The 13,106-nt window shown below is 44.7% G+C and overlaps 1 protein-coding gene and 1 long non-coding RNA gene across 2 annotated transcripts in view; one reads left to right on the forward strand and one right to left on the reverse strand.

Annotated features, from left to right (window-relative positions):
• LOC140854825 (aspartate--tRNA ligase 2, cytoplasmic-like) overlaps positions 1-6,717 on the forward strand; it is a 6,888-nt gene extending 171 nt beyond the window's left edge. The window contains 13 exon segments of the mRNA XM_073250870.1: positions 462-564; positions 805-944; positions 1,174-1,248; positions 1,250-1,288; positions 1,775-1,871; positions 1,874-2,064; positions 2,143-2,197; positions 2,200-2,252; positions 2,423-2,476; positions 3,265-3,344; positions 3,436-3,551; positions 5,440-5,554; positions 6,444-6,717. Coding sequence (XP_073106971.1) covers positions 462-564; positions 805-944; positions 1,174-1,248; positions 1,250-1,288; positions 1,775-1,871; positions 1,874-2,064; positions 2,143-2,197; positions 2,200-2,252; positions 2,423-2,476; positions 3,265-3,344; positions 3,436-3,551; positions 5,440-5,554; positions 6,444-6,570 — 1,245 coding nt within the window. The 3' untranslated portion in view covers positions 6,571-6,717.
• A 183-nt stretch (positions 6,718-6,900) lies between these two features.
• LOC140854348 (uncharacterized) lies at positions 6,901-8,613 on the reverse strand. The gene is made up of 3 exons (XR_012137554.1): positions 7,740-8,613; positions 7,441-7,535; positions 6,901-7,364 (listed from the first exon to the last, which is right to left on the reverse strand). It is a non-coding gene; the product is annotated as an uncharacterized lncRNA (long non-coding RNA).
• Between the last annotated feature and the right edge of the window lie 4,493 nt (positions 8,614-13,106).

A 13,106-nucleotide genomic window follows, 5' to 3' on the forward strand; every position in this document is an offset into this window, starting at 1 on the left:
GATGTTAGGCGCTCCAATTGTAAGTTCGGAATGATCCAGTTAACCAATTTGGCAGCTTAATTCTCAGTTAACCAGAAACAGAAAATCAGAACTAGATCTTAGCTCAAGGCTTTTTATCGGGAGATGAGGAAAATCATGGGGACCTTGCTGAGGTCTCTACTCATTCTTAATATTTGTTGACAGTTTGCTTGAGGCCAGGTTTTGTGATTGGTTGAGTTTCCTGAATGCTGAGTTTTAAAATAATTTTTATAGTTCCACTGCCACTGCCATTATCCTTCGCCCTCTGGCCCTCCATTTTATTCTTTGATGGGGTCTAGTACATGTGATATACAAAAAAATAACTCTAAATCCAAGCCTTTATCCCTGTTTGGCCCCTTAGATGAAACAATAAGCTGTCGATCTCTTATTCAAGTGAAGAAAAAATGAAACCAGTTACTTCTTTCTTTATTTGGCTCTTGTAGGTAATATTCGAAATTGTTGTTAATTTTGAGGCTTCATGCTTATCAGTTTTATGCATTGATGGAAAAGCATCCCATTGTTTAGTAGGAAAGTGGGAATATGTTGGTACCTGCCAGTTGCTGAACGCAATGAACTTGATCTTTTATCTCTATCCTCTTTCACCCCTTCTCCCTCTCCTTTTTTCCTCCTCAAAAATAAAAAATAAAAAAAAAGAAAAGTCTTTTCTATTAGCTTCCTACAAGTGGTGTTACACTACCTTGATAAATTGTATATGTATTTCTCCACAGATATTAGTGGTCTTTTGCTATGGAAACTCCAGTTTGGTTTATCTTTTCTGAGTAACAGCAATCTCAGCTGCTGACGGTCTTTTTGTAGTGGAAGTTCAAGTAACGAAGCTTTTCTGTGTCAATAGAGCTGTGCCGAATTTGCCTATCAACATTGAGGATGCAGCACGAAGTGAGATGGAATTCAAAAAAGCTGAACAGGTAAGTTTTTATAACTAAAAAAATTTAAGCAACAGATCTGGTGGCATTTTTTGCTTGCATGTTGAAGTAACACACGATGACAAATTGATTTGATGGAAGCTGTGTTTTCCACATAACAGTTATGAGTTCTACAATTTGGGAAAACAGATTTATATTCTAGTCACTCATCTTTTCATTGTAAACTTTGCTTAACGATCAAGTTTCTAATGCAACAATTGGAGTGACACAGACTGGAGAGCAGCTTGTTCGTGTTGGCCAGGACACACGCTTGAATTATAGAGTTCTCGACATACGCACACCTGCAAAACCAAGCAACTTTCCGTATTCAATGTCATGTTGAAGATGTAAGTGCACAATCTTTTTAACTGACATCAAACTTTGCATGTATCTGCAGTCTTATGAAAACAAACGTCCTTGTAAATAGAGATACTTAGATTTTGTGAGTCCTATTTAAAGGCACAATTGGTTGTTAGGTTATGCAGAAATATATTTGGTGCCTAAACTGAGTTCTTCTTTTTCTTGTGTGTGCGTGCGCGCGCGCGCATGTGTGTGTGTGTGTGAGAGAGAGAGAGAGGAGGCAGATCCCAACTTACTTTCTTCAAGATAGCGAAAAAGGATTCAACCACAATGCATGCTTTCTCATCATCTGGTCGATCAAACTGACAAACAACAGGAACTGCCTTGAATTTCCTTTCTAGATGAGCATCTCTTCCTTGCATTGTTGGAATTTTTTGTTCTATTTATCATATTTTTTCAAAATATAAAGAAATAATGTCGTTATAATCATAAAAATGGAGTTTGGATTGGGAATTAACCGTGCACTGGTGCAGATATTTAGACGATCTCTGCTGTCCGAGGGATTTGTCGGGATCCATACTCCCAAGCTGGTATCTGGATCAAGCGAAGGTGGTGCAGCTGTATTTAAACTGACTACAAGGGTCAACCTGCTTGCTTGGCACAATCACCTCAGGTTCATAAGCAAATGGCAATATGTGGTGGTTTTGGACGTGTATTCGAAGTTGGTTCTGTATTCAGAGCAGAAGACTCCTATACACATAGGCATTTGTGTGAATTTGTAGGCCTTGATGTTGAAATGGAGATCAAGGAACATTATTTTGAGGTAGAATAAATTGATGTGCATCTCTGAGTTCAGTTCATTTATCAGCTTAACCATCAAAGCTTGTGATTGTTTATGCAGGTTTGTGATATCGTGGACTGTTTGTTTGTTGCAATGTTTGACTATTTGCATGAAAACTCCAGAAAGAATTGGATGCAATCAACAGACAATATCCCTTTGAGCCTTTAAAGGTGAAGGAATTATTTTTATATCCTTTAAAAAGAAAAATTGCTAAATAATTGAATCTTAACCACTGGATATCTCTATCCCTGTCGATGAATGTCACACAAAACTCTTTTATTTCCTGACTTGTGCCTGCCTATCTCTGTTTTTGATTGTGCTTAGTCTGTATGCATTGCAGTACTTGCGGAAGACCTTGCGACTCACTTTTCTGGAGGGTGTTAAAATGCTTAAGGTGCTTGCCCTCTGCCTGGCCTTAGATTTCATTATTGATATCATTTTGTGTGCAATTTTGAGTTTCTCCTCTGCCAATTGTCATTTTTGTGTTTTTCATTTACTCTTGTCATATACCTCCCTAGAATCTTACATACTAGAAAAGGAATTATGGGGCTGATGTTTTATTCTTGGATACAAGAATTGGATATGAGATTGAAGTAGGACATAAGTTTTGTTGAGTAATTATCCTTGGGTATTGGCAGCAGTTGTTGGCTGAATATAGAAGATGGTTGCTAAATATACGAGGATTACTAATTTACAGTGAATTACCCATTATCTTGAATCAAATGGATTGAATACAAATTTCCAGTCTAAGTTCATGGGCATGCAACTACCGAACTTAATTGTGACAATATGCAAGATTTTTTTTTCCTTTTTTTTTTTGAGTAATGATATTATTTTGAAACTTGATGCATATAACTTTTTGTAACAGTTTTAACTTCACATATTATCATATCCTGGAACATTAAATTTATTAGCTCAGCAAAGAGACGCAAAAACAAGAAGTGGATGATTTAGGGGATGGATTTATTGAATTTTCTTATGATCGAAATTGCATCGAGTGAGTTGAATAAGGCTGACTGGCTGTATAGCTATGAATTTGTAAGAAGTTATGCTGCAAAAACAATGGACCTGTAAAGCTATTTTTAAGTTCTTAGTCAACTAGCAGTATATCCAAATAAAATTGTGGTTGGAGTGATGTGGCTTTTCTTTCAATGACAAGATCAGTTTGACTGATTTTAACAGGAAGCTGGAATAGAAGTCAATCCTTTTGGGGACTTAAGTACGGAGGCAGAGAAAAAATTGGGTCAGCTTGTTCGTGAGAAGTGAGTTTATAATATTGCTATTAACTTTTTCATTCTCCTTTCTTACAAGAGCTGTTGACTAAGCTCATGATCTTCTTACATGCCAACACAGATATGACACTGATTTTTATATTCTTTATCGGTATCCTTTGGCCGTGAGACCATTCTACACCATGCCCTGTTATGATGATCCAGCATATAGTAATTCATTTGATGTCTTCATTCGAGGTGAGAAGTAAATTCTTTTTGTTGATTACTGAAAATTATTGATGGTAGTTTATAGTCTCAGTGATTTTTTATGGTGACAAGCTAATGAAAATTGTATACTCTGATAACATTTTAAGTTCTAGTGGTACCATATACATATGATGAATTTCTTCAAATTACAAAGTCTTCTTTTATGTGACATGCATGCCTTTTTTCCTGCCTAAAATGAGGTCAACCAGGCATGTGATTACAAGTATTGTTGTAATTCAATTTTTGGACATTATATAGAAAATCATGCAACTCTTCCATGCTCTGATTCGATAACGTGAGTCAAAAGTGTTAATTAAATTGCACATGGATTTTATGTTGTCTGTAGTGTTCTTTGCCATTAAATATGTAGTCTGACACACGGTTGTTGGATGGTATGAAGAGCATGTATTCGACTAGTCATAGGGTACAGCGCGACCTGTGCAAAGCTAATTATAAGTGTATGATATATTGCAGGCTTACATGGGTTCTTTATTTAGTCAGATTGTACATATGTATGACCAGATCTACTTGTGTTTAATATTGTAATCTAATGATTTTAGTGTCTTAATTTGTTCCTTCCAAACTGCTATAATTTTTTTTGGGCTTCTTCGTACATATTTTTAAGACCTACATATGAGAAGCAAGAAAGACATGTCTTAGTATATTTTTCATGAAAAAAATTGGTTTAGGTTGGTCAAGAATCACGTTTGAACGATCAGAGCATGCCTACCATCCACTAGAAAGCAATTAAGAGTAGCCTACTCATAGAAAGCTAAAATGAAGGTTCTACTGTATCTTCACCGGCTTTTTTATCAGTCCTTATTGGTGTATATCCAATGCAGGTGTATTGCCGTACATATGCAACGTTAGCCAAGCGTGTTCTAGCCATTTGCCTGCACATCAGCAGCATGTTATTTCTTATTTTTGCTGTGATGATGTTGAAATGCCATACCTTGTCAGTGCCAATTCTATATTTCAAAATTCTCCTTAGGAATCTTGACATAATTTTCATTTTTTCCTTTTATGTTTTTTTGACCTTAGTCTAGTCTATTCATCGTCAACTATGGAGCAGGCAAATTTATAATGCATTTAAATTGGTATCTAAGAACAGTTTTAATGATAATTCCTATGTTTATCCTTTAATCGTAATTCTTTTGGCAAAGGATGGTCACATTCAGGAGTTAGAGCTGAGAATGAGTCAATCTTCTCCTCAGACAAGGCTTCTCTAATCTATATATAGTTTCTGATTCTGAGGTTTTATCAGGTGCTTAGTTCCGATAAATTTTGTAAGTTAGTAGCTTTTTGCATCCCTTAAACTTTGCTGATTAGTGGCTTGTATATGTTGGAGAACAACATATTCAAATGTAGCAAATGCCCTTGGCAGGACTGAACGCCATTAATTGGTTAATATTTTAAGTCAAGTCAAAAATACCATGTTTACATGGCTTCCTAAAGCTCTCTGTTTTCAGATTAGGCCATGTACAATCAGAACAAATAATATCTGAATAAATAATAACACATAAATGTTGTACATCCATTAGTATCATACTTTTTCTGGAATATACAAGAACCATGCTCTTCGGTTTCCTACCATCATATCTGGACTATATATGATGATTATAGAATCTGAGAATTTGCTAAAAGAAAATGACATTACCACTTATATTTGAAAAAATATAATTTATTCAAGAGATGCTGTGCCAAGTATTAGATGCCCATCCATGTCTGAGTCCTGTTACTTTAGTTGTCATGATTTTGAGTCACATAGGATAGTTTAGAACTTGGGTATGTGTAGAAAGTTGATTCCAATAACATTGTAAAATATGCTGGAAATATACAATTTCTACTGTGCTCTAATCGGTTTTGACATTTCTTCCAGGCGAGGAGATAATTTCAGGGGCTCAAAGAATACACTTACCTGAGTTATTGACTAAACGTGCAGAGGCATGTGGAATTGATGTCAAGACTATATCAACGTATATTGACTCTTTCCGGTATGAAGTCACATTTTTTATTTATTTTTCTTCCACATTTTTGTGCATTTTCTTTTCTTTTCGTGTTTTTCCAGTAAAAGTGACAGTTTTTTTTGTGAATATGCATGCATCAATATGAAAAGCTGAAACCCTGTGTTGTCTGTGGTGCTCGTGTCAGAGGAATGGTTTGGTAGCTGAAGCTTCATAATTGTTAACCCATGTAAACTTGTACTAAAATTGGTTAGAAATGGTAAAATGTTGTCAGATTTAGAAATTTTAATGATTGGCTTCCAATTAGGTGTTATAATTTCTCACCTTCACCATAGAAAACCTAAAAACAGGCTGGCTCTCTCATGCTTTATCTTTCTCGTCTCATGCATCGTTTGGTTGCCATATTGATAGCTGCATCCCAACGGACTAATAGGGTCTGTTTGTTCCAGTTGCATGCGTGTAGGATCTTTCTTAGTTGTCAGCAGAAGACCTGTATTAATACCCAGGATGCCAATTTCTCCCAATTTGCAACTTGAAGGTCATAGCCAATGTGCATCTTGTAATCTATTCTTCTGTGGGTTTTTCATCTGTGGTCCACCTGGTCATGTATGACTGTAGCACTTTTGATAATTTATTTAACTAGCTTATTCATTGTAAAAATCAGGAAAAACAGGGGAGAAAAAAAAAAAGAAGAAAGAAAAGCAATTTTACGGGAATGAAGTGTTAGTGCCTTAAAGTTGCTTATTTCTGAAGTTGTCAGTGTTGATTAGCACAGCTCCTCCTTGGTCCTTGCACTGTATCGAGAGGAATGGTGTCGTAAATGATCATTTTTATGCCATGCTTGATTTTAAAATGGATGCTTGGTTCATATGTGAATCATGAATTTTGCTTTATGGTGATCTGCTTCACTTTATTGCAGGTATGGTGCACCTCCGCATGGTGGGTTTGGTGTGGGCCTGGAGCGAGTTGTTATGCTTTTCTGTGCGCTCAACAACATACGCAAAACATCACTGTTCCCTCGTGATCCACAGCGGCTGGTTCCGTGACAGTATTGTTCTTCAATAATTCCACTTTAATAAAGTATTATTGGCTATGTTGACGCAAAATCACACAAGCTTTTTGACATATCCAACAAATGGAATGCATTCTGTTGACATCTATGTTAATTGAATTAAAAGCATAACATTTTGGCCTTTTGATTGTTAAGTTACCTGGCCTTTATTTCCTTGTGCACCTGTTGGAGGGGATTTTTTTTCCTTTGTTATGCTTCCGATGGGCTTTCTATGACAACACTAAAAATCCATGGTGTTTTTTCCTGCTGTTCAACTATGTTGAATCTCATCCTGTGCAGCAGACAATTTAGAGACATCTTCTTTGCTGGAAGAATTGTCATCATTTTATGAAGTAATAATTCAGGAAACCATATATCAAGGTGGAAGGAAACCATAAATTGGGAGCCGAAGGTGACAAAAATGCTTCTCTCATCTATTTGGGTTCTGCTTCACAGATTCGTGTGTCCTACATTTTCTTTCAGCATTTGCTTCGCAGGTTTGTATTTTGCACATATTCTGTTGGTGCCTGCAACTTGGATTTCTTATGCTGCATTCTGTTGTTATCCATTGTTGGTTTTCTGCTTGAGGTGGAGTAATGAGTCCATTGTTTTTCTGGTTCTCTTCGAGCAAAGGAAAGGAAATCATCGTTTTTCATTTTGTACCTTGCGTTCTCAATTTCTCGTGCTGGTTCGTTGCTTGCACTTTAGGATAGATGCATGGTTAACCAAACCAGGTTGACCATAATCGTCCATGGAAGGGGGGCTGTGACATGTTATGCTACTGCTACCCTGCTAGCGTACAAGTGATTAGATGTTGAATAAAGCTTCAGTAAGTACTAAATTTGGAGACACACAGCAGGGGGACCTGAAAGCATACACTCTGTGTCTCATCAGGCTGTGGAGAGTCGTGAAAGCATACAGGTATCAAACCAGACGAGACATGAAATGGAAGACTGGATGCTGTCAAACCAGGGGAGAAGAGAAAAAAAGAATTAGCATTTGAAAATGTCACGATTTTTGATTCAAACGTGTATCATATATGATACATGGGGAACTTTGCTTTTTGGAGTTATAGCGAAGAAGACCTACAAAATTATCATAACACATACAAAGTCCCATGCAACCACTGGAGCCCTGCTTGCTACCTCCCTCCCATTGACCTACCGTTTTTGCAGGCTACGCCTACAGCCACAGGGAGGCCAAACCGGTGAGTACCATCATGGTTCACCCTCAATGACCAACTCGTGCTTGTTTGGTTATGCCAGGGGATAGGGTAAACATAGGACGATATAACCTTGATCTACCAAGAGTTTAGAAGACGGAAGAAGTCGCTATCTTACGTCCTCGCTGTTTAAACTGGTGGAACAACGATGCTTTTGGCTTTGGAGGAATGGTAACAACAGAAGCATTTTGCAAAATGCCAACTACAAGATGCAAACACTTTGGACTCCTCTTTCACCTAGCATAGATAAGGAAAACCAGCTCGAAGAGAGGACTAATGCTCTAGAAATGATCGAGATACAATGTGGGTTGTTACCGGCAGAAATTTTGGAGAAAATGTGAATGGCAAAAATTCTGGAGAAAATGTGAAAGGCAAAAAAAAAAAAAAAATCTTATACTCTGCGTTTTTAATTCTTCCATACCCAGTAAACAAATTACAAATCTATTTTGAATAATGAAGAGAAGTGGGATAATGTGACTCCACATGCAGAGGATATATTCTGAAATGGAACGTTAGATGAGTTGTTTGAGCCTAGCAAAATGCGGCTGCCGCAAAAGAATTGTGCTAAAGTTTGACGGAAAATATATCAAAGGATGCAACGAGTAAGTTCCTTATTAGGAAATTTAATACTTTGGCTGTTGATAAATCTGTTATAGAACACCTGCATGAGATGATATGTATTTTTAATAGTTATAAACTACACAACATGTATATGAATGAAACCAAAATTATATCCTTTACTATTGATAAACTTGCTCGATCATGGAAAGATTTTAAAAGCTTGAAACATGAGATGATATTCCTTTTAAGGATTCGATTAACCTTTTCATATTAAGGAGCAATACTGTTGGGGATACCCACCGACCGACCGACCGTCTGTCGGAGGGCCCGACCGTCTGGCAGCCCGACCGACCGACTATCGGAGGGCCCGACCCTGGCAGCGCCGGCCAGACTAAAACCGACGACCCGACGGACGACTCTGCCTGGCCGATCATAAGTCGGGCGACAGGCCGACGGACGCCATCAGCGGCTAACTGCGGCCATCCCACGGTCCATTCCCGACCGACTAAACCCAGAGGTCCGTTAGCCGACCCACATGAAGCTCGCCGACCGACGGAGGAGTCCGACGCCACTCTGCTGGCCACCGACCCTGGGTCGGCCCGACTCCACCAACCGCCGTACGGCCGCCAGACGTTGTCAGCTCTGACACGGACATGCGGCACGGTCACCTAGGGGCGTTGTCCCGCCGAGAACCGGGTCAACCCTGGTGATTAGACGGCTACACGGCGACGTGACATTTTCACGGCGGCTCTGACAGCCTACAGTGAGTTGACAGTTCCTCACTTGTCCGCGCCATTAATGATGGCGCCATACCGTGCTCCACTATATATACCGGGGAAGACAACAGTGCAAGGGATCGATCCGCCCGTCTCTCCCACATACGCAGGCTCGCCCTCTCTCTCTCTCTCTCTCCCTCTCAGAGCTCTCTGTCTGCATTTCACTGTTGCCCAGTCACCTCTCTGACTGACCGTCGGAGGGTCCCCACCGGAGCCGCCTCCGGTCAGTGCGGACTTCCTTTTGCAGGTGCACGCTTCCCGGCGATCGGGCGACGAGGCGATTGGCCGCAACAGATTGGCGCGCCAGGTAGGGGACAGCATGACAAAGACAAGAGCTCAACGATCGAGAATCACTGGGTCGGCAAGGCGTTCTTCCCACCGGGAAGAAGCCTCCCCGCCCCCACCGGCGGCGGAGCCTAGCTCTCCGCACCCCGCAGTAACCACGGAGGCCCAGATTGCGGCCATCGTGCGGCAGATTACCGTGCTGACCGACGCAGTCAAAAGCCTCCAGCAACAACCGGCGGCCCCGACCTATGCCTTCCCAGGAGCAGCCGCCGACGGTCCGCGCCGACCCCTGCCGCCTCCAGGCGAGCACTCCCAACAGCGCTCCCACGGGGAGGAGGAGGTCGACCTCGGCGCGACGACCGACGGTCCCAGCGGCCCTCTCCTTCCCCGTTGGAACGGGCGAGAAAGGAAAAGCGGCCGCGCACACCGTCGGCCTCTCCTTCAGAGTCTTCCGGAGGCTCCACTCCTGGGGTCTCCCAGCATCGACGAGCGGACGACTACGAGCGACGGTTCGAGGAGATCGACCGCCGACTCGCCCAATTGCAGATGGACGGCCAGAAGTCTTCGAATGACGTCGACTTCCAGACCGCCCAACCTCTCTCCCGACTGGTCCTCGACGAGCCGATTCCCAGTCGGTTCAAGATGCCGCACGTGGAGCCCTACGACGGCTCCACCGACCCAGTCGACCACCTCGAGAGCTATAAAGCTCTCATGACAATTCAAGGGGCAACCGACGCTCTTTTTTGCATCGGTTTCCCCGCCACACTTCGCAAGGCTGCCAGGGCTTGGTACTTCGGTCTTCGATCGGGCAGTATCCATTCCTTCGCGCAGCTCGAGCACTCGTTCGTGGCCCATTTCAGCACCAGCCGAAAGCCGCCGCGAACGTCGGATAGCCTTTTCTCCCTCAAGCAGGGGGAAAACGAGACGCTCCGACACTTCGTGGCGCGATTCAACGCTGCCACGCTCGAGGTCCGGGACCTCAACGAAGACATGGCGGTTTCAGCCATGAAGAGGGGCCTGAGGTCGTCCCGATTTACCTATTCTCTGGACAAGACCCTCCCCGAACATACGCCGAGCTATTGGAGCGCGCATACAAGTATATGCGCGCGGACGAAGGAGCGTCCGACCGACGCTTGGTCGAGCCCAGGGGTCCGAAGGAGAAACGAAGAAAAGGTCGGGAGCCCGCCGAACCAAGCCGGCCCCGGCCGGTAGTCGGCTTTCTCCACCCCGACAGATCCAAAAATCACCCCGCCGACAGACTCCAAGGTCGGTGCGTCCCAGGTATGACTCCTACACTCCTCTCTCCGCTCCCCGTGCGCAGATCTTGATGGAGATCGAGGGGAAGGAATACCTGCGACGGCCTCCGCCTCTGAAGGCAAAGGGCCTCGACCATCGGAAGTACTGCCGGTTCCATCGGAGCCACGGCCACGACACCGAGCGATGCATCCAGTTGAAGGACGAGATCGAAAATCTCATCCGCCGAGGGTATCTCGGCAAGTTTCGAAAGGGTCCGCCGACCCGACCGACTGCCGATCGATGCCCCCAGCCGACTGAAGAGGCACCGACTAACTAGCCGACGGCCGGAGTCATCAACATGATTTCCAAGCGGCTGGGATCGGGGACGTCTACAGGGGGGGAGCCGACCAAAAAGCCACGACCGAACGACGTAATCACCTTCGCGGAAGACGACGTTCGGGGCATCCAGACTCCCCACGACGATGCTGTTGTTGTGTCGGCGACAATAGCCAATTACGATGTAAAACGAATTTTTGTTGATAATGGAAGTTCGACAAATGTTTTGTTTTACTCGACCTTCTCCCGAATGCGACTACCGACGGATCGACTTAGTGGGGTCTCCACGCCCTTGATCGGCTTTGCCGGAGACACCGTCACGACAGAAGGAGAAATCACCCTGCCCGTGACGGTCGGTACCGAACCACGGCAAAGCACGGTCTCCCTCATCTTCGCGGTCGTCCAAGTCCCTTCGGCCTACAATGCCATACTCGGGCGACCCGGACTGAACGCTCTCAGGGCGATCGTCTCGACGTACCATCTCCTTGTTCGATTCCCGACCAGAAACGGAGTCGGGGAGATGCGCGGAGATCAACAGCTCGCCCGACGATGCTTTCAAATCTCCGCCCAAAGCAACGAGACAAAGGATCCCCTGACAATCGACAAACTGGATCAACGGGAGGAGGAAGAGCGGGGTTCGCCGGCCGAGCAGCTCGAGGCGATCCCGATAGGAGAAAATCCCGACAGAAAAGTTTGGGTCGGGTCTCAATTGCCCGACGCCGAACGCCACCGACTGGCGGAGCTCCTGACGGCCAACGCCGACATATTCGCATGGTCGGCAGCTGATATGTCGGGCATCCCTCCGGAAACAATGACTCACCGACTCAACATCGATCCGACGATGAAACCGGTGAGGCAGAAGAAAAGGTCCTTCGCCCCAGAAAGGCAGAAGGCCATCGACGAGGAAGTGGACAAGCTGCTCGAAGCGGGCTTCATTCGCGAATCCACGTATCCCGATTGGCTCGCCAATGTCGTCATGGTCAAGAAAGCCAACGGGAAGTGGAGGATCTGTATCGACTACACCGACCTCAACCGAGCATGCCCGAAGGATAGCTTTCCACTCCCAAAAATTGACCAGCTGGTGGATGCGACGTCCGGATTTCGACTGCTCAGCTTCATGGACGCCTTCGCCGGGTACAATCAGATCCGGATGGCGCCTGAAGACGAGGAGCACACCGCGTTCGTGACCCCCAAGGGCCTCTACTGCTACAGGGTGATGCCCTTCGGATTGAAGAACGCCGGTGCCACCTACCAGCGACTCGTCAATAAGGTCTTCAAAGACCAGATCGGCCGCAACATGGAAGTGTATGTGGACGACATGCTGGTGAAGAGCACGCAGATCCCGGACCATGTTCAGGATCTCGAGGAGACCTTCCGCACCCTTCGACGACACCGAATGAAGCTCAATCCGACCAAATGCGCCTTCGGGGTGACCTCGGGGAAGTTCCTCGGATTCCTCGTTTCTCGGAGAGGGATCGAGGCCAACCCTGAGAAGATAGAGGCGATCCTCGCCATGCGTCATCCAAACACCAAGAAGAAGGTCCAACAACTGAACGGGAGAATCGTCGCTCTTAGCCGATTCATTTCCCGATCAGCTGAAAGGTGCCTCCCGTTCTTCAAAACCTTGCGCCAGACGAATGGTTTTTCTTGGTCGGATGAGTGCGAACAGGCCTTTGAAGACCTGAAGAGGTACTTGGCTTCCCCGCCGCTGCTCGTAAAGCCGCAGATCGGGGAGACCTTGTATCTCTACTTGGCTACATCTTCTGAGGCGATCAGTTCGGTGCTCGTTCGGGAAAACGAATGCCGAACCCATCAGCCCATCTACTACATCAGCAAAGTGCTCCACGGCGCCGAAGCCAGATACTCGGAGACGGAAAAGATGGTCTTCGCCCTGACCGTCTCCGCGCAACGGCTCCGCCCATACTTCCAGGCCCACGCCATCGTGGTACTCACCAACCAGCCCCTGAGGGCCGTACTGCGCCGACCCGACACATCCGGACGACTCGCTAAGTGGGCAATGAAGCTCAGCGAGTTCGACATTCAGTACCGACCGAGGCCTGCCTTGAAGGCTCAGGTCTTGGCCGACTTCATCGCCGAATGCCCGACGACCGACAA

Source organism: Elaeis guineensis, chromosome 1 (assembly GCF_000442705.2).
Source record: "Elaeis guineensis isolate ETL-2024a chromosome 1, EG11, whole genome shotgun sequence".
Taxonomy (NCBI): domain Eukaryota; kingdom Viridiplantae; phylum Streptophyta; class Magnoliopsida; order Arecales; family Arecaceae; genus Elaeis; species Elaeis guineensis.